The sequence below is a fragment of the Typopeltis vanoorti genome, chromosome 10 (genome assembly GCF_054136105.1).
Source record: "Typopeltis vanoorti isolate ZY-2024b chromosome 10, IOZ_Tvanoo_1.0, whole genome shotgun sequence".
Lineage (NCBI taxonomy): Eukaryota > Metazoa > Arthropoda > Arachnida > Uropygi > Thelyphonidae > Typopeltis > Typopeltis vanoorti.
Genome location: NC_143558.1, coordinates 136,558,574 through 136,586,234, shown reverse-complemented (window position 1 = coordinate 136,586,234; position 27,661 = coordinate 136,558,574). Strand labels below are relative to the sequence as shown.

The following is a 27,661-nucleotide window of genomic DNA, read 5'->3' as shown; positions in this document are numbered from 1 at the left end:
TACCTAAAGTGATGGAGAAAACCATCAATTCCTAACTCCTACACTACCTTGAAGGCACCCAGCTAATAAACAACCACCAGTATGGATTCTGGCATGCTGGTCAACAGGAGATCTACTCACACATCACCCATCTCTGGACAAATGCCATGATGTAGAAGTTTTTATTATTATTATTATTATTTCGGGCGACTCCAGGAGTCCTTAGACTCATCGAGGGAAGCCCTAAACATCATGTCCACACAACTATGCGATTACATTCTCACAGTATCTATCATAACTTGTCTTGAACTCGTTCACCGTCATAGCACCCACAACAGACTCTGGCAGCTTATTCCACTCATTTACCACTCTAAAAGTAAAGAACCCAGCTCTAACACCCCTGCTAACCACACTCTTGCCCAGCTTCCATAGGTGTCCCCTAGTTCTCCCACCACCAGTTCTGATTTCAAAAATATCCTCTGAATTAATCCTATAGAATCCCTTTAGCAATTTGAATGTCTCAATCATATCTCCCCTCCTCCGCCTATCAACTAGTTTCTGCAACCCACAAATCTTCAACTTGTTCTCATATGGTTCATTCCATAGACCTGTTATCATCTTAGTCACTCGCCTCTGGATCCTCTCCACCTCCTCCACATCAAGAAGGAACCGAGGTGACCAAATCTGGGCACAGTAATCAAGATGAGGTCTTATCAAGGCTCAGTACAGAGGTACAATAACTTGCTTGTCTCTGCTCGTCAAGGTATTTTTCAACAACCAAGTGAGTTGATGAGTTGATTTAGCTACTTTTGCAGTGTTCCCCCCAAACTTCATCTCCTTATCCACCAACACTCCCAAGTCCCTGGCCTCATCAATCTCTTGGAGTACAGTTCCACCAATGTGGTATACTGCTGCTAATCTTTTCACCCCAAAATGCATAACCTTACATTTTGTCACATTAAATTGACATCCATTCTCCTTAGCCCAGAACTCTAATCTATCTAAGTCATCCTGTAAGACTTTGACATCTTCTGCATTCACTATTGCCCTACCCAACTTTGCATCATCAGCGAACAAATGAATTGTTCCACTTAGATCCTTCCCTATATCGTTAATGAACAGATTAAACAGCAGTGGTCCAAGAACAGAACCCTGCGGCACACCACTAGTCACAGGCCGTCTTTTGGACTCTACTCCTGAATAAACTACTCTTTGATACCTCTCCATCAACCAACCACCTATCCATCTCACCAACCCTATATCCATTCCTATATGTTGTAGTTTACGGATTAGTATTCCATGTGGTATCCTGTCAAATGCCTTTGCCAGGTCCAGCAGTATCACTGTAAACCCATTTCCCTTATCCAGTTCAACCGTCACCTTGTTATAAAACTTGAGCAAGTTACTGAAGCATGATCTACCCTTCACAAAGCCATGCTGTCCCCTGTACAGTATCTCGTTTTCATCAATCCATTCCTGTATTTTTCCCCTGACTACGTTCTCTAAGACCTTGACAACGACTCCTGATATGCTGATCGGTCGGTAATTTGCAACCGTAGTCTTGGATCCTCCTTTATGTAGTGAAACTATTTTCCCCTCTTTCCACACCTTCGGGACTAAGCCAGACCTGAGACTCAGATTAAACAACATGGTCAAGGGCATTGATAATTCTTCAGCCGCTTCACGCAAGACCCGTGCCGGTATACCATCCAATCCCACAGATGTGTTCACATTAAGGTTCTGTAATAAACTAGTCACCTCCACTTCATTCATCACTATTCCCATATAAACTAATGGTTCCTTCACTTTTTCAATGTCACCACCTGGTTGATATGCTTTTGCAAAGTGCGCGCTCAGTAACTCCACTATATCGACTGATTTAGTGACCTCCTTACCATCGTCATTCCTTAAAATCAGTTTGCCGTGTACAGTTTTTTTCTTGCTTGCAGCATATTGAAAGAACTGTTTGGGATTCTCTTTTGCTTACAAAGCTAGTTTCCTTTCATAATCCGCTTTTGCTTTTTTTACCACACTCGTTACCTTTCTGGCCTGCACTTTATACCGTTCATGTGCCTGCAGGTCACCCCTTTCTTTAAATTCCCTCCACAGTTGTTTCTTTTTTTGCAGCTCAAGCTTAATGGAGTTATTCATCCATTTAACCCCTACTTGTTTTACTATTCGGACCCTAGGTATACAATCAGCCATTATCTCCTGTAAATGCTCCTTGACCACTTCCCATGCTCTATCGACGTCCAGCCCTTGCAGTTGTACATGCCATGGCACTGATCCAAGCAATCTCCTAAGCTTGTCATACTTGCCAGCACGGTAATTCCACATATACCCTGTCTTAATCGAAAATTCCACACCTTTAGCCACCTCCCAGGTTAAGACCTTATGATCACTCTCACCAATAGGTGGCAACATGGTCATATTCATTACAGTCAAATTCTCAGATGCTATTACCAGGTCAAGCACTCTCACACCCCTAGTATTTTCAATTACATGCTGTCTCAGATAGTTATCCCTTAATAATTGAATAAAATCCTTTTCCTTCCTCACATGTGTCATCTCCTCCTTCCAATCAATGTTACCATAGTTGAAAAATGTTACCAGGTCAAGCACTCTCACACCCCTAGTATTTTCAATTACATGCTGTGTCAGATAGTTATCCCTTAATAATTGAATAAAATCCTTTTCCTTCCTCACATGCGTCATCTCCTCCTTCCAATCAATGTTACCATAGTTGAAATCCCCCATAATAATTACCCTCCTTCCACTCATTTCATCAGTTTCCCTATGCATACTATCTCCACCATCTATTCCATCACCTGGTCTATAGCAGCACCCAACTGTATATTTTATTCTGCCAGTCTCAATCTCACACCAAACAGCCTCAAATGAGCTCCTTTCACTATACTGCAATACAACTTCAATTCTCCTTGGCTGCAGTTTTGTGAATCTTAACTGTGGATCACTGAAACATGGTTGACAGGAGAGGTTATAATAAGAGGAATAGAAGTCGCTGGGTACAGCATTTATCGGCAGGATAAGAAGGGAAAGCATGGTGGTGGGTACTGCTTATGATAAGAAACAACCTATGTCCTCTAAAAGTGGAGGCTTTGGAAGGCAGTGACACTAATGATTTTGAGAGCATATGGTGTGAGGTAGAGGTGGGCAAGACAGGATATTTAGTGGGGTGTTGCTACAGACCCAGGAGCACAGAGGGTGAGGATCAGGAGATGTTTAGACAGTTGAGTTTGGCAAGTGCAAGAAGAATGATTGTTATGGGAGATTTTAACTACAGTAGTATAAATTGGGGAGAGGAAGATGCATGTAGCAATAAGGGAATGGAATTTCTAGAATTCTTGAGGGACAAATGTCTTATGCAACATGTAATAGAAGGAACAAGAGGTTCAAGAGTTTTGGATTTGGTTACAGCATCAGAAGAGTTGATAATAACTGAGATGACATCTCTCTCACCAGCTGGAGAGAGTGACTATTTGGTTTTGACTTGAAAAATGAATAGACATGCATGAGTATCAAAGAGACGGGAACGTATGTAGAATTATAGGGCAGGTGATTATAATAGTCTAAGACGTCAACTTGGGGAAGTTTCATGGAGAGAGGAATTGGAAGGCCAGGATATCATTAGAGAGTGGGAAATTATGAAAGAATATTTGTTAGCAGCAATGGTAAGTTGTATACCATGAGTGAAGAAGAGGACACAATTTGGAGTAAAGTGGATGACAAACAATATTAAACAGGAATTGCATGCGAAAAAGAGGCTATGGAAGAGATATAAGGAGACAGGTGAAGAGCAGAAGCATGAAGAATATAAGACACAGGCCAGGAGATGTGACTAGTATCGTAAGGAAGACGAAACTGGAATATTAGAAGAGATTGGCCTAAGATCCAAACAAAATACTAGGGAATTTTTTAGCTATGTGGCCAGTAGGAGAAAAAACGATTGTGGAAGAATGACATTGTGGGATAAAAATGGGAATAGAGTGACTGATGCAGAGGACATAGTGGAATTGTTCAATGAACACTTTATTGGAATATTTCATCCTGGAGTAGTCAGTTTTAATACTGGAGGGCAGGTTCGAGGTACAGGAGGAGAGTCTGTTTCAAATACTGAGTACTCTGGATGTCAGTAAAGCTATGCGACTGGATGGTATTTCACCACGAGTTTTGAGAGAATGTGTTAGGGAACTGACAGTGCCTTTGATCTGGCTTTTCAATGAAAGTCAGGGTGGGAAAGGTACCCATGAAATGGAAGGAAGGTAAGATAGTGCCATTGCATAAGGGTGGTAGCAGACTGGAAGCGTCTAATTATAGGCCAGTTTGTGTGTCATCAGTAGTTGTTAAACTCGTGGAGAAAGTAGTGAGGGACCATATACAGCATTGGGCAGGTGAGGGTAATGTTATCTGTGAGAGTCAACATGGATTTGTGAAGGGGCGTTCTTGTTTTAGCAATATGCTAGCCTTTTATAATAAAGTTACAAGAGCATTAGATGAGGGAAAGGCATATACTGCCATTTTCTTAGACTTAGCAAAGGCATTTGACAGGGTGCAACATGATAAGCTGATATTTAAGTTGCAGCACATGGGTCTGGATGTCAGATTAGTCAACTGGGTTCATGATTGGCTGTCCGATAGGTATCAGAGAGCTGTGTATGGTGGGGCAGTTTCAAGGAGACAGAGGGTTACAAGTGGGATCCCACAGGGCTCAGTAATGGGACCTATATTGTTTAACCTTTATATCAATGACATTGTCAGTAAATTGCAAGGGGATATTCAGTTGTTTGCGGATGATGCGAAACTGGGAAGGTTATTACTAATTATTACTAATTGTGCAGATGTGGTAGCCCTGCAAGAGAATTTGAATAAGCTAGATAGATGGGCAAATTAATGGGGGTATCAGTTTAATACAGCAAAATGTAAGGTCTTGAGGTTTGGGACACATCGATGGGACACTGCTGCATACTCTATGGAAGGAGTTATACTGGAGGAAGTAGGGGAGACAAGAGATCTGGGGTTGATGATTGATAGAAACCTGAAATTTAGGGGACATATTGCAAAGGTGGTGAAGGTAACACAGCAGATTGCAGCAATAATGAGAAGGACACTGACCTGCAGAGATAAAAGGGTTATCATTCCGTTGTATAAGACTCTGATCAGACCACACTTGTACTATTGTTCTCAGATTTGGTCCTCAGGATTTGAAGGGGATAAATTAACTGTGGAAATGGTATAAAGGCGGATAACAAAGATGGTTTCAGGACTGTACAATGTTAGTTATGAGGATCGGCTGAGGGAATGTGGACTGCAGAGTTTGGTGGATAGAAGAAGGAGAGGTGATATGATTGAGACTTTTAAGCTGTTGAGAGGTGGTTACTGGGTTGACACTGGAGAGTTCTTTTGCTTGGTTGAACAGCAGGAAGGAGTGATGACAAGAGGCCACCGAAGTTACGAAAGGAAACTGTGAGCAAGAGGGTGAGGAGTGGTTTCTTTGCATGAGGGGTGGTTGAACCATGGAATACATTGCCTGATGGAGTGGTGAGTGCGAGAACGGTCAAAGAGTTTAAGGAGTGGTATGATAGACTTTGTGTTTCTTAAGGGGGACCTCCCCTCGATGAATCTTGACAGACTTTATGTTCTTAGGAAGGACCTCCCACGACGAGTCTTTTGACTCCATGGAGGCCTGAATAATAATAATAATAATAATAATTAAGTGGTTGCAATTGATATCTCCAAAAAGATTTTGACTGGGTCTAGCACAAAGGCTTACCAAGCAAACTCCCATCATTTGGACTGTCTCAAGACTTCTGCAGTTGGATTGTCAGCTTTCTGTCTGCCCACACACACTATGTGTGATGGTAGATGGTTCCTTATCCTCTCACCATCCAATTAATGCCAAGGTTCCACAGGATTCTGTTCTCTCACCAACCATCTTTCTTCTGCACATCAATGATCAACTTCACTTGACCTCCAAACCAATACACAGTTTTGCAGAGACAGTACATTGCACTGCTCCCTTTCATTTGATATACCTTACTCTACACAACTCACTTCAGCCTACAGAACATCAACTACTGCCCTCAATTCTGATCTCCAAGCCAGCCTCCAATGGGCTCAGATAATTTCATCAAATTCAATGCTAGTAAAACCTTGTTCTGTCTTATTTCTCACAAAAAAAAAAAAAAATTTCTTTTTTGTGATTTTTTTAAACATCAATGGAATGCATTTGAATAGAAGAGTTCTCACTGAGAGAAAAGATCATTTATGTAAAACAGAAAGAAGATAAATAGTGCTGAATCCTGGAACACTCAGTCATCCATGATGGGCACTGAATAACATCAGTTTCTTCCTAGTTAATTTATTATTATTATTATTATTACATGAGCACCTCCATGGAGTCTGAAGACTCACTGCAGGTCTCCTGCAGGAATCTATCCACACAACCTATCATACCTCTCCATGAACCCATTAACAGACAAATTACTCACAACTGACTCTGGCAATCCATTCCACTCATTCACAACTCTCCAACCAGAACATTTAGTCCACACACCCCTACTAACCACACCTTTGTTCAACTTCCAGGGATGATCCCTTGTTCTGGACCCTCCAGCCAAGTGCTCAAACATTTCCCCTGCATCTATCCTATAAAACCCTTTAAGCAACTAAAACGTTACTATCATATCTCCTCTTTTTCTCCTATCAACCAACTTCTGCAATTCACACACCTTCAATCTATCCTCATAGGGAACATTTCAAGAGCTACTCACCATCTTGGTCACTTGCCTCTGAATCCTCTCAACCGCTGACTCATCCCCAAGAAACCCAGGAGACCAGATTTTAGCACAGTAATCCAGATGTCGGTGTATCAAGGCCTTATAAAGAGGAACAACAACTTCCTTATGTCTACTTGTTAATATGTTCTTCAATAGCCAAGTAATCTTACGGGCTACCTTAGCAACATGTCCTCTAAACTCTAACTCTCTGTTTACCACTACCCCCTAAATCTCTAGCTTCATCCATTTCCTGGAATACAGTGCAATCAATGTGATACACAGTTTGTAATCTATTTATCTCAAAATGCATAACTTTACATTTCTCAACATTAAGCTGACACCCATTAACTCTTGTCCATACTGACAGCCCACTTACATCAACCTGACTAACCATTACTCTAATTTTGTATCATCAGCAAACAACTGAATATTTTCTTTTAGATTACTTTCTATATCATTCATGTACAAATTAAACAGCACTGAGCCTTGCAGCATGCCACTAGTCACCTGTTTTCACCTTGCTTCTGCCCCTCCATACTTTTTGATTTCTTTCCAGCAACCACCCTCTTATCCACTTAATTAACATTAAATTTGTTCATTAATGATATAAGAAAGGATCTGAGAGGAACTGTTCAGTTATTTGCCAATGATGCAAAGTGGGTAGAGCAATAGTGAATATACAAGATGTCAAGTCAAAATTTTGCAGGATGATTTGGATAGATTGGCAGACTGGGGTAAGGAGAATGGAAGTCAGTTTATTGTGGCAAAGTGTAAGGTTATGCATTTTGGGGTGAAAAGATTATCAGCAGTATACCACATTGGTGGAACCATACTCCAAGAAACTGACGAAGCCAGAGACTTGGGAGTGTTAGTAGACAGGGAGATAAAGTTAAGGGGGGGGGGGAGATAGCAAAAGTGGCTAAAAATAGCTCATCAGATCACTTGATTACTGAAGAATACTTTGACGAGCAGAGACAAGCAGGTTATTGTTCCTCTTTATCGAGCCTTCTTGATAACAGTGGCGTAGCTAGAGCTGTTGCCGCCCAGGGCAGTCCCTGAGCTCGCTGCCCCTTAAAACATACTGTTTTAAATAAATTAAAACACTATGTTTATTTTTGAAGTAAAACTTTAATTTCAACATTCTAAAATGTTATATTTCTTGCTTTTCTGTTAGTAAAATCTTCGATGACATTGGTGAAGTCTATTTCATAGTAATGTAGGTAATTCAATCAAATTTTATTTAAAAAAACTCCTCTCATAACTAGCAACGCTTACAGCAATTGTGAGGAAAATTCACAGTAGTATTACAATATTTGGAACTAAGTTCTGGAGACCGTATTTTAGAATTAACTGCAAAAGTTCAAAAAGGTTCAAAGTGCCGCCTGGGGTGGACCGCACCCCCCCCCAGCTATGCCACTGCTTGATAAGACCCCATCTTGACTACTGTGCACAGATCTGGGCACCAGGGCTTCTTGGTGATTGAGAGAAGGTAGAGAGGATCCAGAGGTGAGTGACTAAGATGGTAGCTGGTCTATGGAATGAACCTTATGAGAACAGGTTGAAGATTTGTGGGTTACGGAAATTGGTTGATAGGCAGAAAAGAAGCCGTGCGGTTAGCCTAGTTGCTATGCGCTTCGCAGCCATATGCCTGGGGAAGGAGTGTCCTAGGTTTGATTCCCGTCGACAACGTGAGGAGCTTAAGGATCTTCCTCAGCCATAGCCAAGTTAGTCAGTCATGGGCGTGGGCAGCAGGGTCCCCCCCTCCCCAGTTTATCTGGGATTTTTCATCCCACAAGCAGGCTAACCGGCCCCATGAACACACGTGGATTATAGTCATGAATATATCACTCTTAGGGGATGCAGCAGAGGAGTGGTGAACCGGCTGCATTAATACGCCAGTAACCCCTCATTAGGAGGGGACTTAACCTGTCCTAGGATGGACGAGGCAGGAAAAGGGATGATATGATTGAGACATTCAAATTACTGAGGGGGTTTTTACAAGATTAATTCAGAGGAAAGTTTTCAGAACAGGTGTGGTGGTGGGAGAACTAGAGGCCATCCATTTACTCAATGAAAATTGAGCAAAAGTGTAGTTATAGCAAGGGTGTTAGAACTAGATTTTTTACTTGGAAAATGGTGATATGATTCAGACATTTAAAGGGTGTTAGAACTAGGTTTTTTACTCAGAAAGTGGTGATATGATTGAGACATTCAAATTACTGAGGGGTTTATATAAGATTAATTCGAAGGAAAGTTTTCAGAACAGGTGTAGTGATGGGAGAACTAGGGGCCATCCATGGAAAATGAGCAAAAATGAAGTTAGCCAGGGTGTTAGAACTAGATTTTTTTACTTGGAGAGTGGTGACTGAGTGGAATAAGCTGCCAGTGTGTGTTGTGGGTGCCATTACTTTGAATGAATTCAAAGCAAAATATGATAGATATTGTGTGAATGCTGAACAGCTCTCGACATGATGTTTAGGGTCTCCCTTGATGAGTCTAAGAACTCCTTGGGGTTGCCTGTAATAATAATAAACTAGTATCATATCCATCCTCATTCATTCTAATTTGCATAACAGAATTCCATATAGCATTCTGTCAAATGCCTTTGCAAAATCCAGCAAAATTATCATGTAGCAGTGGTGTAGCTAGAGCTTTTGCGCCCGGGTGGCCCCTGAGTTTGCCACCTCTCTCAATACACACCAAAAATACCACAAAAAGTCAAAACGACATATAGGGAAATAAATTAAAACACTATGTTAATTTTTGAAGTAAAACTTTAATTTCAACATTCTAAAGTATTATTTTTCTTGCTTTTCTGTTAGTAAAATCATCGATGACATTGGCAGTCTATTTCATAATAATGTAGGTAATTCTTAATCTATTTTATTTAGATAAATTCCTCTCATAACTAGCAACACTTACAGCAATTGTGAAGAAAATTCGCAGTAGTATTATAATATTTGGAAATGAGTTCTCGAGACTGTATTTTAGAATTAACTGCAAAAGTTCAGAAAGGTTCAAAGTGCCACCCGGGATGAACCGCTCCCTTCGTCCCTCCCTAGCTATGTCTCTGTCATGTAGCCATTTTGTTAAAATCTAGGTTTTCTTTGTTAATCTAATTCTTATTAATTAATTCTTGTTAGGCTGCGCCTTTGTAAAATTCTACGTTTTTTCGTTTGAAACTTATCTTCTTAACTTTTACTATACTTCTGACTTATCGTCAGTTACGTTACCTCTATCTTGTGGCCGCAATTAGTAAGGCTGACATGTGCAAGACGTCAAGAACAAAGAAAGTGCCTTGGGCTGGAGCCAATCTCTTTGTCTGATTTACTGGTGTTTATTCTAAATTAAATTTTGGAAAATTTGTTTGTTAGTCAGCTGCACCACCAGAATTCTAGGATAAGAGGTGTATTTCCCTCCAAAGAATAGAACACCCACTATGTGTCATAGAAGGAGCTATGACACATAGCTCCTTCCTTTCTTACTTATCCCTATACCAAATTATATATATTTCTTACTCTGCAGTCATGGTAATATCTACTTTAAGAAACATAGGTTCAATTTTATGAGTAGTGCATTGGACTTAGAGATCAGGCAAGTTATCTTAGACAAGAAAACAATTTATTCATCACTAAGAAACAAATACACAAATTAATTTGACTTAAATCTAATAGGTACGCTATATTTAGCAACTCAATATAAGTTATACGATCATTTCTCACAATCATCCGAATCTTAGAAGGACTACTTGTCTAGAATTTTACCCCCCCCCTTCTTGACTTTACATATAATCAGATCGTCAACATATTAAAATTTAGCCCTCAGGAATGGCTACAACAATTAAATACAAGTAGATTCACTATACAATTTAGTTAGGCTTTCTCTTACATTAATTCAATTGTTAGCTCAAGGCCTAATGTCCTGTAACTCTAATTTTAAAACAATTCCATCAATTCAAACCACCATCACAATCTAAGTTTCTTTCTGACTAAATAATGGAAAGTTCTTACTTTTCATGAAGTCTGGTCCTCTATAGCTGATTATCCCTTCTTGTTCCCATTAGACCTCGTCACTGCACCTGAACATCCTTTTCATAATTTGCAACACTTCTTTCTTGTTATCTGCGGATAATTTAATTCCTATGGCTTGGAAGTTCGGCATCTGGTTTCTCCTAATACAACGTGCCTTAGTTGCGTCGTTCTTCTGGCCTTTGCTTTGTAAACACAGGTCTCCGAATAGGATAACGATTCATCACCTATGATTCTAGTGAAGTTCAGCTGCCGTTAACGATCATCGTACTTTCTTCTAAACTCCTTGGCTTACGGTGACCTTGATACTCACAAGTCTGAACTCTTTCGTTGGAACTCCACGTGACTTCCTGCCCCATGAACAGAAACTCCACTCCGGAACATACTCAAACTCCCAGGAACAGACTAAACCAAGCAAATCCTATCTCGACGCAGCAAACTCCTACTTATATGGTTCCGATGACCTTCGTTTTTCTTACATTGTAGTCCCCTGGGTACTCTGATGTTCTGCACCCACCACCCTCGTCGATCGGTGCATTTAAAAAAAAAAACATTATTTCCATTTCAATTAACACCAAGTATTTTAATCGGACTTAGCATAATTGTAAAATCTGCATAAAAGGTATTTTATTGCAAAATTTCCTTTTATTCGAGATTTTACAATTTTCCTTTATCCAACTCAGCTGTTACTCTATTATAAAAAGTTAGTAAATTTATAATAACTGTTAATTGTCTTGATCTTTTTATTTTTTTTTTTTTTAACTTCAATGGAACATTTGGCTAGAAGCATTCTCACTAAGAGAGAAGATCATTTATGTAAAACACAAGACCAACTTAAGACCTATTGTACAGATTCTTCCCTGCAGAAAGATGACAGTCTTCTATGTTGGTGTATTTCATATCATTTCCATCATTGTTATGATAAATTCTAAGTAAAGGAATAATCACATTTTCCCAAGCTTAGACAATTGAAATTTTCCATTAATAGGTGTGTATGGTGGGAATAACAGTGGCTAATTATTCATGTTATTTCCTGATGAAGTGAAACAAAGTATTTCATGAAACTAGTTTCGTAAAAACAGTTTCTATCTAACATCTTTGTGGTTTTATTATTATTATGATGATGACACCTCCAGGGAGTCCAAAGACTCATCGAGGGAGGGCACCCACTCCACAGCTCTCCATCTCCACCACTCAACCCCCAACTTCAACTAACTGCAACTACACCAACGCCATCTACTGCAGACCACCACTACTATTATTTCCACAGACAATCACAAACATCCATGCCCATGGTGGGATTCGAACCTGCAGCCTTTTGGCTGGAGAGTGGATACGCTAACCACTCGGGCCAATCAGGCCGGCATTACACCAGAAAAAAGAGTTTTAAAAGTGTTTTATGCAACAAAATGTTTATTATAAAATGTTTGCCCTCAACTACGAAGTTATATTTGACTGTGGCTGTATCCCAAATTTACTCATATTAAGGATGCCCTTGATATTCTGGGCAAAAATTAATTAAAGAGTAATTTGTCATGTAAGTTATTTGTTATTTATGAATTTCTTAAAAATGTCTACTAGATTTCTAATTCAACAGGTCATAACTTATGAGATACTGATACTCAATGAAATTATTCCCTATGAATCGAAACCAGAAATAAAAATAAAGTGAAGTGAATATCCTACCATTATGAATTACTGATCACTTACAATACTTTTATTATGTGAATCCCACCCACAAAATGTTTCAATCTTATAGCACATTACACATAATGTCATTTAAGGAAATTAACAACGTAGATGATGTAATAACTAAAACTGATTTATAATTTCCAAAGTTAAATTGGCATCATCAAATGAATAAAACACTTGTATTAACATGTGCATGCAGACATTACTTCAGTTATGTCTGCCATAACTGTCCTGCCATTTGGCAATAGCAGAAAATGTTGCTGCAGAAGAGCTTATAAGAGATGCTAACTATATATGGGGTTTGTGGATGATGGTCATAAAACTATATTTTTATCATCTTTGCCACATTTTGAAGAGGTGCCCTGGATATATGAAATGGTGATGGATTTGTTATAATCTGTGTTTCGAAGAGGGGGTACGGAATGGTAGTGTTCTTTTTATCTGGTGGAGGGAAAGTAGCCATTGGCTATAAAAGGAGTTGTGCATATGTGGGGAAGGGAGAGTTAGTAGTGAGTGCAGTGTGAGAGCAAATCAATTTTGCCCTATGGACTAGAGTTTTTATAATCACATACAGTTGAGGGGGGGGGAAGTGATATGACTGCATATGTATATGCATTTACCAGTGTGTGTGTGGGGGGGGGAGGTAACCATAGACCTTCTGGATAAAGGCAAAGTTCCTTGTTGTATTCTGATTTGGTTGTCTTGTAACTAGGGTATCTAGAAAAGGCAAACTACTGTTACTTTCTATTTCTGTACTGAATTGGATCCTTGGAGGTTGACTGTTCAAAGGGTGTCAGGGCCATGTGGCCAAACAGTGAACACATCATCTACCTAGTATAGCCAGATAATAGGTTTAAGGGGGACAGAATTTAAGGCATTCTTTTCAAATGTCTCCATAAATACATTTGGTGGGAGAGAAGAGGATAAAGAGAAGTGCCCATGGCTGTACCTTCTATTTGTTTGAAGAATTTTCCTTACAAAAAAAAATAGCTTGAGTTCATGGTGAACTGAAACAGGACTGAGATATTGAAAGAAAGATAAAAAAGGTATCTTTTAATTTATCCATGAATGTCATTTAATCACCTTTGATCTAATCCAAGCAGAATTTCCTCCCAATATCTTAGCCCCATTTCAGATCTACAAAACAAATACAGATCCTTGTTGTATTCCCATGATTTCTATATATTGTCTTAAACTGAAAATCTGACCTAACAACATCTAGTCTGAACCCAGTTTGCTCTTCTCCAAGGGCAAATTTTTGCCTCTTGGAGAAGAGCAAACAATTTTTCTTAGCATTTTCTTAAGTACACTTGCATAAATCTTAGCAGGAACATTCAGAATGGAAACGACTCTGTAATTTTCATATTCATTTGTATTTCCCTTTTTACAGATGAGTAGCATAAAAGCTCTACTTCACCCTATCTGAAATTCAACCCTCTGACCAGGCCTTCTAAATTATGTAGTGCAACTGTACAACTTTTACACCTCCATATTTGAGCATTTCTGGTTGAATATCATCTACCTCAGCAGTCTTCTCCCATTTCAGGTTTTTGTTAGCTTTTTTTCAATCTCAAGTGCTGATAGGATGTAATACTCCTGATTACACTCTTCTAGAATATTTTCTACCAATGTGTTGTCGCTGCTTGTTTCATTCAGCAATCTTTTCAAAGTAATGGCTCACGAAATCTAGAATATCTTCAGCTTTCCTGTCACCTTTAAAATCTTTAATTCCTTTTACAGTACTTGTTCCTCCATTTCTAAGTTTTTTTTCAAAAGCCTCCAGAATATTTTGCCACCTTACTGATATTTATTTTCTGCATTTTTACCAGTCTTCCCATGACTTTCTGTTCAGTTAGTTCAATACAACACTTAACTTTCTTACATGTTTCTCAGTATCATCTCAAAGCACAAGTATACTTACTTGCCAAGAACTTTTGATAAGCTTCCTTCTTTTTCTTGACTGTCTCTTTAACTTCCTGAGTACAAAATGTATTTCTGATTTTTCTATCCTTGCAGACAACCTCAACTCTATGCCTCTGGTTGAATCAATGTTTTCTTTAAGATCTGCTGCTGAATCTCTAGACTTTGGTTCTTGTTTTCAAACACTTTAGTTTTTCTTGAACAATATTTGTGTATTTAAGTCCACCTCTGAAAGCTGTTCAACTTTGATTCATTTTAAAGCTTTCTTATATATTTTAATTTATTTTCAATAAGATATCAATTTCATCCTAAACTAAAAGGTGATCCCACTAAACTAAATGTCCTTAACCAGCATGAAAATATAATCACCATCAACAATAACATAGTCAGTAAGACTTATTTCTTGTATCTTTTCTCCATGTGAATTTGTGCACGTCTTTATGTTGGAATATGTTAGTAATTACTAGTCCATGTCCTGAACAGAAATCCTATAAACAAAATAACTCTGTGCCCATTCCTTCATGTATATGGAAAGTAGCTGTCAAAATTCATAACATACAATTACTTAACAGAGTAATATAGTAATTCCAGTGAAAAATTTTCCTAATGCTTAACTATTTCATCATCTTATGCTTAATTAAATCCTCTCCAAAATAACACAACAATCCATTAATGGAGATGCTGCCTTGAAATCTCCTGTCTAAATAATGATCATGATTATAAATTCACTTTTAAAGAAATTCTATGGAAAAACTCAATAAAATTCAAGCAGTTATTCTCAACAATTTAAAAGTGGTTAACCAGGTGTTATCATAAAAGCTTGCAAATTAAGGCAAGATCTAACATACATAATGATAATCTGAGCCTTTTGAATAAGTTGTATAACTCTGGAGAGCTCATAGCGACATTAATAATAAGATGATACACCAAGGCATTTGAAAGGTTTCTCCAATTACTGAATGACAATACTCAAGCAAGTGATATAATAATCTGTAAATAAAAACCAGTACTGCGTGTACATAAGAACTGAGTGAGAAATAAAGGAGTGAAAATCTATATTACATATTAAATGAAGATAATGAACAAACACCAACCTGACCACATCCTGATATTGCTGAAACAGTGGAGAAATCTAGTCCTGCCACTTTTAATTTTTCTAAAACCATATCTAGCGCTTTAACCCACATAATAGTAGGAGCTGTAACTGCAAGCCCACCTTTAAGCTTCTGAACACCTCCATGAGTTCTGTAAATAATAATAATAATAATAATAATAATAATAATAATAAGGGGTTATGCTACAGCAATTAACCCTTTAACTGCTGACTTTATATTCTACTGACACTGCCCTATGTGCTGATTAATTTTGCAAAAAATTTATAAATAAAATCAATTAAAATTCTTACTGAAGTAAGAAGTCCAGACAGCATCATACATTCTTGGTATTGTTATATTTGCTCTTCCTTAATATATTTTATTTACCTTATGTATTTAACCTCTCTACTTTAACTACAAGACTTACAAGATTTCCCTGACTATAATATCTGTATCACTTCTTACATGTTCATTCTATAAGGAAAGTAAATTCTATATCTCTAGCCGATTCCTAATTTTTACTCACGTGCTTACCCTGATTGTTAAGGTTATTCCTTGCTAAAAGAAACGAATCCTCTAATTTCTTTCTGGGACCGTCTCCTCTTCAGATATTGACAAATTTATTTTTTAATGCTGCACCAGCCAATATCTTAGAATAGAATGGACTCTTATTCAGGGAGACTTTTCCAGACCTTTGGTTCACATAGGTGAACAAATTAAATGCTCTACTGTGGCTAACTAAATTCTGGTTTGCAGTCGTAACCTCTATAACAACATGTTATACCTTTCTTTCAATTCCCCCCCCCCACTATGGTTCAGATTAACGAGTGGTAGTTTTGGTTCATATCACAGGCAAAACTCAGGTATAAAAGAAAAACATATTTATTGGAATCCAAAGACATAATATACACTTAGACCAATCTCACTTTCAATTAGTTCAATGACATGCTAAATCAAACCCTTTCAAACTGATTAATACTCTAATACATTAACAATAAATCCTTCTCTTAAGTTAGACTAAACACACATAATATACACATTATACACTTTTAATCTATATTCTACCTACTATGTTTGTCTTGCATATTAAACTAGTCAGAATCTTCTATAATCATTCCAAACAATTTGTCTCATGGACATTAGCCACTGCTAAATAATCACTTAAAGTTCTTAAATACTGTCCATACTCGATTAATACACTACAATGATCTTTTCCTTTTTCTGACTGGGCAATTATACAACAAAATCTGTACTTTACCATTTCTTGGGGCAGGATCTCCAGGTCTGTCTGAACTGTCCTTCTTTGTTTGAATTACCTTGTCGATACTTCCATAAGCCTACGTCCACGTGGTGGGTCACTATGGTCATCAGATTAAGCTGTGCTCTGCACCTGGCGTTTTTCCCTCGTCTATTCTCGATCTGTTTCGGACAGTTGTCATTTCTACTGCCGGTTCTGGTATACATCCGCAATATTATTCCGTTGGAACTTTCAGCGAAGGAGCGAAGACAGCATATGCCGATATCTCACGCTTTCGTACCGGCGGAAATTCCAACATCGACGGGAAAGGTGCTCCCTCCGATATCGAACCATCGCCAAAGAACACCATCAGGAACCACCGGTCCACGAGAGAAGTTAAATCATCATCCAGCAAAACAGGTGAAAAAAGCCCTGAGAAAGGGGTGCAAACCCTTTTTATTCTCCCTTCCTTCCCCCCTCTTACTAGCTGTGATAGCGCCCTCTTACTACTTTCCACTATCTTTTCCCACCCGCTACTTTCTTCATCCGCGGCAACTTCGGCACATCGCGAGATCATAGCAGCATCTTCCGGCAAACGAACGTGTGTTGCTTTCCGAGATTGCCAATGCCTCAGGCCCGCCCGTGACCTTTGGACTATTGTTTACATCTAATTTACCCATTCATTGTATACATGATGCATTCATATAATACTAATTTATACACAAAGTTCTTTACATGGTCTTACAATTCTATTAAAAGAAGGTAATTCTACTTAAGTATAAAGAGCTAATAAGCTTCATTTCAGCAATGAAAACATTACTTAAATTAAGGGGATATTAAATCCCACCTAGTTTTAAAACCGAATAAGAAACTCAAAGATTGGATAATTCTATAAGGAAGGTAATTCTATTTCCATTTACAGTTAGTACTTTATTTCTTCTGCTCCAGTCCAAGTTTTTTCTCTCAGCTGATTTTTCTGACTTGTTAAATCCTGAATGAAGTGTTTCTTTAATAAAGTGCTTCATTCAGGATGTAACAATATACACTTGTTCACTCACAAAAATGGCAATAATAGTGTTTTATAAAATTTGCATAATCAAGGGGTGTCCACTTGATTATGCAAATTACACACATTAATTTATGTAGAATCACCTGGATCTTCTTCATCTGAAGTACACAATTCACTTAACTCGGATAATGCTTCTCCCGACTCATTTGTTGTTAACAATTCATCAATTTGATCATCAGTAAGATAACACGGATATTTACTGGCAGACGCCATATTGTGACATACCGGAAATCCCCGCAGTCACGTGGTTTATGCATCATGCTGCATATTATTATTATTATTGTTATTATTCGTGACACCTCCAAGGAGTCCGAAGACTCATCATGGGAGGACACCTACTGTACAACTCTTAGTCTCCACCCAAACCTCTACTACCAATCATCCACATTAACGCCATCTACCGCCCTCCACCACAACTAGTATTTTTTTGTCTGTAAATTGTGTGTGTTCTGAAGGGCCTATTTGTCTATATACAGGCTGAAAAACCCAAGTTTCCAGGAGAAAAAAACCCTACTACCTCTGTATGAGATTGGCTAACTCACCTTCAATTGAAAAAGTCCATATATAAAGATTCCTCCTGTCACGACGAGAATCAAACTTAGGCCTTTTCCAATCAAAGGGTGCAATGTACCGTCATTCTTCCAATTGTGCTATGGAGGCACTTAATATGATTAGTTACACCAGTTCAAATTTTTCTCTTTAGATGTCATACAAGGACAGAAACCCGAGTCAAATAAACTTCAATTGGTTGGCAATAGATGGAGAAACCTACTCACGAAGTTTGAATATCTTATGACGATTCTTTCCATACTAAAAAATTGTCTGAATATGGGAGGCGCCAACAGTTCAAATCGAGTTAACTCGATCATAGCAAGGTCGTCAATTTTTCTGCGCTCGAGTTAACTCAACAGTAGCAGTTAAAGGGTTAATTATTAAAAATAGTTTTACAAGAAAAACGGATATTAAGTGGATAGAGTAGTAATGTTATCTTAATCAAGAATTCACATGGAGAATCATTATCACTTGGGTCAGTTTATTAGCCACTTTGTGATTAACCTAATGAATAAATAAAACAAAACAAAAGACAGGAAATAATCTGAATAATTAAAATTAATGAACAAAGCAAAGAAAACTATTTTTAAGTGCCTACAACTGCTAAACAGAAATCTAATATGTTCTATAAACCAAACACTTAGCGATTCTGTATTAAGTGGAAAAACAGGACGTGAAAAAAAAAAAAGTTCAATTCTAATCATGAATCTTTATATGGAGTTTTCAAAGTATGAGTTAGCTGGTCTTATATGGAGGAAGTAGAATTTTTCCCCCTGCAAAACAGACAATAGGACAGAGAAAGCTGCAATTAACAAAGATAGTGTATAGGTGATGCTGTAGGCAAAAACAGAGGATCACAGGTGCTGTGTAGAAAGGACTTCATCCTGAAGGTGTATTAATAATAATAAACAAAAAGAATCATTTAAATAATCTTTGAATTAGCTTTTTTTTATTAACCTAGACATGAAAGTTTGCAAAATCTATAATGCATTAATATTGCATCTTGACTAACGTGAACATGTTTATTTACTCATAATGGTTTCTTGAGGATGGGAAAAGTGTTCCTTTCCATCATTTCCTCATCCTCAGTTTCTACAATTTTCACAAATAAAGATAAAGCTCTGAAGAAAGCTAGATGAGCAGGAAAGGTGAAGGGACATGATGGAAATATAAGATGCTAAAGGGGTTGCACAGAGAAAAAAAAAAAAAAAAAAAGAGTTCAATACACAATGGGATGGAAGAGAACAATGGATAACCTGGATATATTGTGAAAATTACATTTTTTTTTTTTTTTGCTCTGAGGATGGTGAGTGGAATGGGTCGACAGAGTTGGTGAGTACGATAAGAGATTATATGAATAACATTGTTTGTCTTTTGTAATGAGTCTTCGGACTTTATAGAGATATCCATAAAAATCAGCTAAAGCCTTTTATTCCCGTATAGGAATAGGCAAGACCATTTTAGCCCTATCTAATTTTGGAGACTGAGTGGGCAGTTCAATCTCCACTGGTAGCCAATCAGAGATAGCTGGCCCAAGGCTATCACTAATTTAATATATGCAGTGAAGAGATGGCTAACAAGTGCTGCCATCTCGTGGTCCCTAACCCTAATACCATATTTTTAATGTCTGTAAATAGTGTGGTTTGAGGGTTGATTTTCTTCGGTTTACTGGATGAAAAACCTGAATATCCAGGAGAAAAAATCCCACTTACTTGTGTCAGAGATCAACTGGCTGGGGAACAGGTAAAAATAAATTAAAAAAAAAAAAAAAAGGCTGAGAAAGTGTTCCTCTAGTCAGTGACTAGATTTGAACCCAAGTCTTCCTTCATGCAGTCAAGTGCCGTGGAGTGCAAATGTCACTTCTACTGAGCTGCACAGGCTCCTTGAGATATCCAAATAAGAATAATAATAAATAAAATTGATATGGGATAAAACTATTTGAATGCCATTCACCATTAGTGGGGAAGAAAAGTTAAGAATACAAACATGCAGTGAAATATTCACATACATGCTCCACATAGAAGGAAGCCAGTCTCCTGTCCACATGTGGCCTTGATAGTTCCATATACATATAACCTTCCTCAGACTCCCACTAGGTACAGTCTGACAGAGTAAGTGGTGGTAATATTATTCACTAACTGGTCAGAAAGCTTCCTCATTTGTATCTCAGTCACATGTCTCTACAATGTATTTGGTATGCCTCCAAAGGGTGTCACCACACTGCCTAAGAAAATGGGAACAGAAACCCAAGCTTTTGGTCTACAGACTAAACAGGTTAGCAGGCTACCAAATAGGCAAGATAGTGTTTAGTGGGTAATGAAAGTCATCTACAACATACATAAATTAAGTATAAATTATTCCTCACAAGCATCCACTTTTGTCACTCGCATAAGCAAACAATCTCAATCATTTGAAATTTACAAAATTAATTTGAAACTGAAAAAGTTAAAAAATTTAAAGAAGTGTAAGAATTGAGTCATTAGAACAAACAGCTACAAAGAAAATGAAAAATGTGGTCCTTGATGGAGATCTGAACAACAGAGTAGAAAATGGATCCTACCAGGCATATAGGAATGTTTTGAGAAAATTTGGAGAAAATAACAAAGATAATAATAATGGCAAATATTTGCCGCATTTCTACTCAGGACACGGACTAGTCATTACTAATGCCATGTGTCAACATAAAGATGTGCACAAGTTCATGTGGAGAGAAGACACAGGAAATAAAAAAGCCTCACTGACCACTTCATTGTTGATAGTGATATCATGCTGGTTCAGGGATATAAGAGTGTAAAGAGAATTTGAAATTGGAAATGACCATTACTTAGAATAAGCAGGATAAAAATGGATATCACATTGAAAAGATCAGTGTAAGAAAGCTTAAAAGATTTAAAGGTGAGCAGCTTTTACAAGTAAGTTATAAACTCAACTATACAAACATTACTGAAGAAAAAACATGAAACAAACCTTGGAGTCTGAGTGGCAAACCCTGAAGAAGACATTGATTCACCTAGGGAGATATGTGGTCAAGTTGTATGTAAAGATAGAAAAATGAGAACTCCATGATGGACATAAGTTAAAGAAGCAACTCTCAAAAAAGAAGAAAGCATACCAAAAGTTCCTAGATGCCTTAAAAGAATACAGAAAAAAATGTAAGAGTGCTAGGCTATGTGTAAAAGTAGCTAAACAAAAGTCATGGGAGGACCGATAAAAATATAAAAAATAAATATCAGGAAGGTTTCAAAATGCTCTGGAGACTATTGAAAAAGCTTAGAAATGGAGGAAACAGTTTTTCACTTTACTTTAAGGAACCAAAGATGATAAAGGTGAAATGAAAATTGCAGATAAGGATATCCTAGAAATCTGGAGTAATTACTATGAAAGACTGTTAAACAAAACAGGTAGTTACAGAAAGTGGCATTAGGCCTGATATTAGAATTGGAGATGCAAAACTTAGCTCTTTGCTTTATGCAGGTGATGTTGTGAGCCTAAACACATATGCAAGTCTCCAGGATACTCTAAATTGACTAAATTGAATTTGGCATGAAAATTAGTAATAAAAATACAAAGTATGAAAACAGTAAAATATTTCAACAATTTAGGCACAGTTTTTAGTAAAGATGGCAAGTCTGGATGTGATGGCAAATCTGGAAATAGACAATAGAATAAGCAAGACTGGTATAGTGAGTAACCAGCTAAATAAAGTTATATGGAATAAGAGAGAAATCAGCCAAAACACCAAACTAACAATATACAAGGCAGTGTTCAAACCTGTCTTAAGTTATGGATCTGATGGTTGGGTTAGAAATAAAGCACTCGATCAAAGACTACAGACCACAGGGTTCTGAGAAAAATTAGGGGAGTGAACAGTGGCATCAATGGAAGAATCATATTGAAAATGAAGATATTAGAAAGGAACTTCATTATCATTCAAGAATGTGTCAGCAGAGCTAACCTAAGGTGGTATGGCTACATAAATAGAATGGGTGAGAAAAGGTTAGCAAAACAATTGTTTTGACGCCAAGATTGCAGGAAAGAGAACCAGAGAAACACAAAGGTTTAGGTGAATTTATCAGTCAGATGTGCCTTAGAAGCACGAAATATTAGATATGACAATATTGTAGTGGTGACAAGTAATAAACTAACTAGAAGATAATTGTGAATAGGAGATTAATGATAATGTAAATTTAATCATGTAGTGCTATCATGGTACTCGAACACCCCTTGAGGGTACATATCAGGAAACTGATGATGAAAAAATTTAAATTTCAAAAAACTGAAACAAAATTACAAATCCTTAAGTAAATTATTATTATTATTACAAGCAACTCCAAGGAGTTCTTAGACTCATTGAGGGAGACCCTAAACATTATGTCAAAAACTATTCAGCATTTACTATCTAGTAGGTCCAATGTCTAAATATATTCCAAGGGTGAGAAGGTTGAATGAGGTAGGTGTGAGATGGATGAATAACGAGATTAAGCATCCGATACAGAGAAAAAGGGCATTGTGGAGGCAGCATAAGAGAAGTGGAAATAACCAATTTCATGAGGTCTACAAAGACCAGGCAAGGAGGGTGACTTGGTTGGTGAGAGTAGCTAAAGAGAGGTATGAACAGCAGTTAGCTAATGAAGCCAAAAAGAATCCTAGGGAGTTCTTTCGATATGTAGCCAACAAAAGAAAGAATGATTATGGAAGGATGACATTGATTAGAGAAAATGGTATAAAGACAGCTGTTGCAGAATGTGTGGTGGAGATACTTAATGAGCAGTTCATAAATATCTTTCAATCTTGTGAATCTGACTTCATGGAGAGATTGAGAGCAGTTAATGATGGGGAGGAGAGACTGTAAGTGAGCTAGAGGTGTTTGGGGAGTTGAGTAAACTAGATGTAAATAAGGCTGTGGGACTTGATAATATATCACCACATATTCTGAAGGAATGTGCCTTGACATATTTTTTTAATACGAGTCTTGCACTTGGTCAAGTTCCTAAGGAGTCTAAGGAGGGCCAGTTTGTGCCACTTCATAAAGGAGGTGATCGAACTCGAGCATCAAACTATAGGCTTATCTGTGTGTCAGGTGTTGTGGTTAAGTTGTTGGAGAAGCTTGTGAGAACTAGGATCCAGAGTTGGGTTGACAACAATGGTATTATCTTTGATGGACAGCATGGATTTGCTAAAGGGAGGTCATGTTTTAGTAATAATCTACTTACTTATTACAATAAAGTGAATCCTACCTTGGACAAAGGAGAAGGATACATAGTAATATACTTGAATTTCACAAAGGCTTTGGATAGAGTACCTCATGTTAAGTTGACAGTCAAACTAGAGCAGATGGGGTTGGATATTAGATTAGTACATTGGATTGGAGGCTGGCTATCTGATAGGTATCAACTATTTGTGTATGGGTGTGAGATATCCAGGAAAAGGAAAGTCACTAGTGGAGTGCCTCAAGGGTCTGTTTTAAGGCCATTACTGTTCATCATCATCATCATCAAATTCCTGCCATGTACCCTCAAGGGGTGTAGAGGATATGATAGTAACACATGAAAAAAATTACATCATTACTAACTTCCTATCTACAATTTTCCTCCAAATCAGTCTGTTACTTGTCAAGACTCCAACATTATCAGATCTTATATTTCTATCATCTAAGGCACTTTGTACTGTATCAATCCACATATATCTTGGTTTCCCTCTGGGTCGTTTTGCTGCCAACCTTGCAGAGAACACTTATTTTGCTAATCTTTCTTCACCCATTCTGTTTAAGTGACCATACCACCTGAGATTAGCTCTGCTAACGCATTCCTGGATGTTGACAATGTCAAGTTCTTTCCAAATATCCTCGTATTTAATATGATATTGTAATTGATGCCATCTGTTCAACACCTATAATCTTTCTCAGGACTCTCATATCTGTGGTCTCTAGTCTTTGGTCAAGTGTTTTACTTCTGACCCAGCTCTTAGCTCCATAAGTTAAAACTGGTTTGAACACTGTCTTGTATACAGCTAATTTAGTGTTTCGACTAATTTCTCTCTTATTCCATATGAATTTATTCAATCGACTTCCTACCATATCAGCTTTGCTGATTCTGTTGTCTATTTCGATATTTAATTTACCATCTTCAGTAAAAATCGTGCCTATGTAGCTGAAATGTTTCACTTGTACCACAGGTTCTCCATTCACAACAGAGTTGACATTTTCAATGATTCTGCCTATTTTCATTGTCTTTGTCTTTTTATTGCTGACCTTAATACCATATCTATTACAACAGTTATTCAATTTAGTCAGAGAATGTTGCAGACTTGTAGCGGATTTATTTAGAAGTATAACATCATCCACATAAAGCAAAGAGCTGACATTAACACATCTCCAATTTTGATATCATGTTTAATACCACTTTCCTTCATAATGTGATCCATATAGATAATGAATAACAGAGGGGATAATGTACATCCTTGTCTCACACCAGAATTAACATTAAACCATCTTCCTGTACTTCATTCAATTCTAACTGCCGACTTACAACTCAAATAAAGACTAAGTATTGCTTGATATAATGCCCCACTGACGCCATATAACTGTAGCGTATTGAACAGTTTCTCTCTTGGCACCTTGTCATATGCCTTTTCCAAATCGACAAAACTTAAATACAGAGCTCTGTTATATTTCCATGCTTTCTCGACTATTTGTCGTAAAGTAAAGATCTGATCCTGACAGCCTCTATTTGGCCTGAATCCAGCTTGTTCTTCACCAAGCTTTTCTTCCACAATTCTTCTCAACCGTTTCTCAAGTATACTTGCATAGATCTTGTCAGGAACACTCAGTAAGGAAATACCTCTGTAATTCTCACATTCAGTTTTATTTCCCTTTTTATATATGGGTACTATGAGAGCTCTACTCCAATCATCGGGGATTCATCCCTCTTTCCAGGCTTTCTGAACTATGCAGTGCAGCCACTGTAAGACTCTTATACCAATATACTTCAGCATTTCTGGGTCGAATATCATCTACTCCTGCTGCCTTTACACATTTCAAGCCTTTGATGGCTTTTTCTACTTCAAGTATGGATATGTATTCCTGACTGCATGTCTGGTCAGTGTTTTTTACCACTGTGCTGTCATCACTGCTTGTTACATTTAGCAGTTTTTCAAAGTAATTACTCCATCCTTCAAGGATATCTTTTTCTCCTGTTTTCATGTCACCTTTATCATCTCTATCTACAGCACTCTTTCCTCCATTCCTAAGCTTCTTCAACAACCTACAAAATATTTTACCACCTTCTTGATATTTATTTTCTATATTCTTGCCAAAGTCCTCCCATGACTTTTGTTTAGCTAGTTTTACAGTGTTTAGCATTCTTGCATTTGTCTCTGTATTCTCTAAGAGCACAAGCTGACTTATTTGACAGGAACTTTTGATATGCTTTCTTCTTTTCCTTCACTGCTTCTTTAACTTCCTGTGTCCACCAGGAGTTCTGATTTTTTTATCCTTGCAGACAACCTCACCACATGCCTCTCTGGCAGAATCAATCAATATTTTCTTCAGAGTTTGCCACTGAATCTCCAAGGTTTGATTCCTGTTCCCAAACTCTTTCATTTTTTCTTCAATAATCTTTGTGTATTTTAGTCTACAGTTCATATCTGAGAGCTGCTCAACTTTTATTCGCTTTAAAACTTTCTTACATGTCATTCTTTTCAATATGAAATTCAATTTTATCCTGCTCAAGACTAAATAGTGATCACTTCCAATTTCAAATCCTCTGTACACTCTGGTGTCCTGCACCAGGGAGAAAACATCACTATCAATAATAACATAGTCAATGAGACTTTTCTTATTCCTTGCCTCTTCTCTCCATGTGAATTTGTGCACATTTTTATGTTGGAACATGGTGTTAGTAATAACCAGTTCATGTCCTGAGCAGCAATCCAGCCATTACTGTTTAACTTGTATATTAATGATATTGGCGAAGATTTGGATGTAGATATTCAGTTGTTTGCAGATGATGCAAAGAGTAGTGAAGATGTTGTGGCCATACAAGAAGACTTGAATAAATTGATAATTGGGCACGGAAATGGGGATGTGAGTTCAATGTTACAAAATGTAAGGTTTTAAAATTTGGAAAACAAAGATGGGATGCAGAATTTATGCTTGGTGAGAATATATTGTTGAAGGTAGAGGAAATAAGAGATCTGGGGGTGATAGTGGATAAGGATCTAAAATTTAGGGGAACACTTCGCCAAAATCATGAAGACAACACAAAGGCTTCTAGGAATGATGCGGAGGACACTGACTTGTAGAAGTAGGGAGTTTCTTGTTCCATTGTATAAGGCTATGATTAGGCCACACATGGACTATTGTGCCAGATTTGGTCACCAGGTTTTTAGAAGGATGAAGAGATGTTGGAAAGGGTCCAAAGGCGACTGACTAAGGTAGTTTCTGACCTCTGGAATGTCGAGTATGAGCAAAGATTGAGAAGATGTAATTTGCAGAGTCTGGTGGACAGGAAGAAGAGGGGAGATATGATAGAGACCTACAAGTTGGTAAGGGGTTGTTATAGAATCAATGGCGGAGAAGTTCTACAGAGAATAGTGGGAGATAAGGAGAGAACCAGAGGTCATCACTGGAAACAGTATAAAGAGGGTGTGAGTAGGGGAGTGAGAGGCAGGTTTCTTTCATGGAGAGTTGTGAATGATTGGAATGCCTTGTCTAAGAGTGTGGTGTTTCGATTAACTGAGATTCTACGTCATCTGCCGTATCATTAATTCTTCAACCGACAGTGTCATTTGAAAGAGGAATCAAATCAACATCTTTTAGTAACTTAGTGCTAAACATAGTTTTTTCCACATCTTTTATAGCTGGAAGTAGTAAATTTCCCCCAATAGAATGAGGTTTCCCTGTTTTCGCTATGCACAAACTTAAGAGATAGGATGCTGGAAGCATAAGTTTGCACATAGAGAAAAGCCTTGTTATTAATCGAACACATGGGCGAAACTATATCTTTCCCATGATTTAATGTCCCTAAGCGTCGCTGAAAAAATTCAATTGGCTTATTTTTCACATCACAATATTTAGTTTTTAAATGTCGGAGTTTTGCAGGTTTCATGCAGTCGTTCGACCACACTTCATAACACAAAACACAATGAGGTTTCTGTTCACTTTCATCTCCACACCGAGTAAACTCGAATTTCAAATATGAACTGTTATATTTCCTACTGTATTTTTTCTTTGAACCGTGTTCATAGAAAAGGGTTGGCATCACCTGTTTCATTTGCTTTGCTTTTCAAAGTCC

At 37.7% G+C, this 27,661-nt stretch overlaps 1 protein-coding gene across 2 annotated transcripts in view; it reads right to left on the bottom strand.

Moving 5' to 3' along the window:
- LOC150102826 (xylulose kinase) overlaps nt 1-27,661 on the bottom strand; it is a 268,998-nt gene that overhangs the window by 230,718 nt on the left and 10,619 nt on the right. For both annotated transcript variants that reach the window (XM_090398826.1, XM_090398827.1), the window contains exon 3: nt 15,511-15,661. In XM_090398826.1, the coding sequence (XP_090254952.1) occupies nt 15,511-15,661 (151 nt within the window). The remainder of the gene's footprint in view (nt 1-15,510; nt 15,662-27,661) is intronic.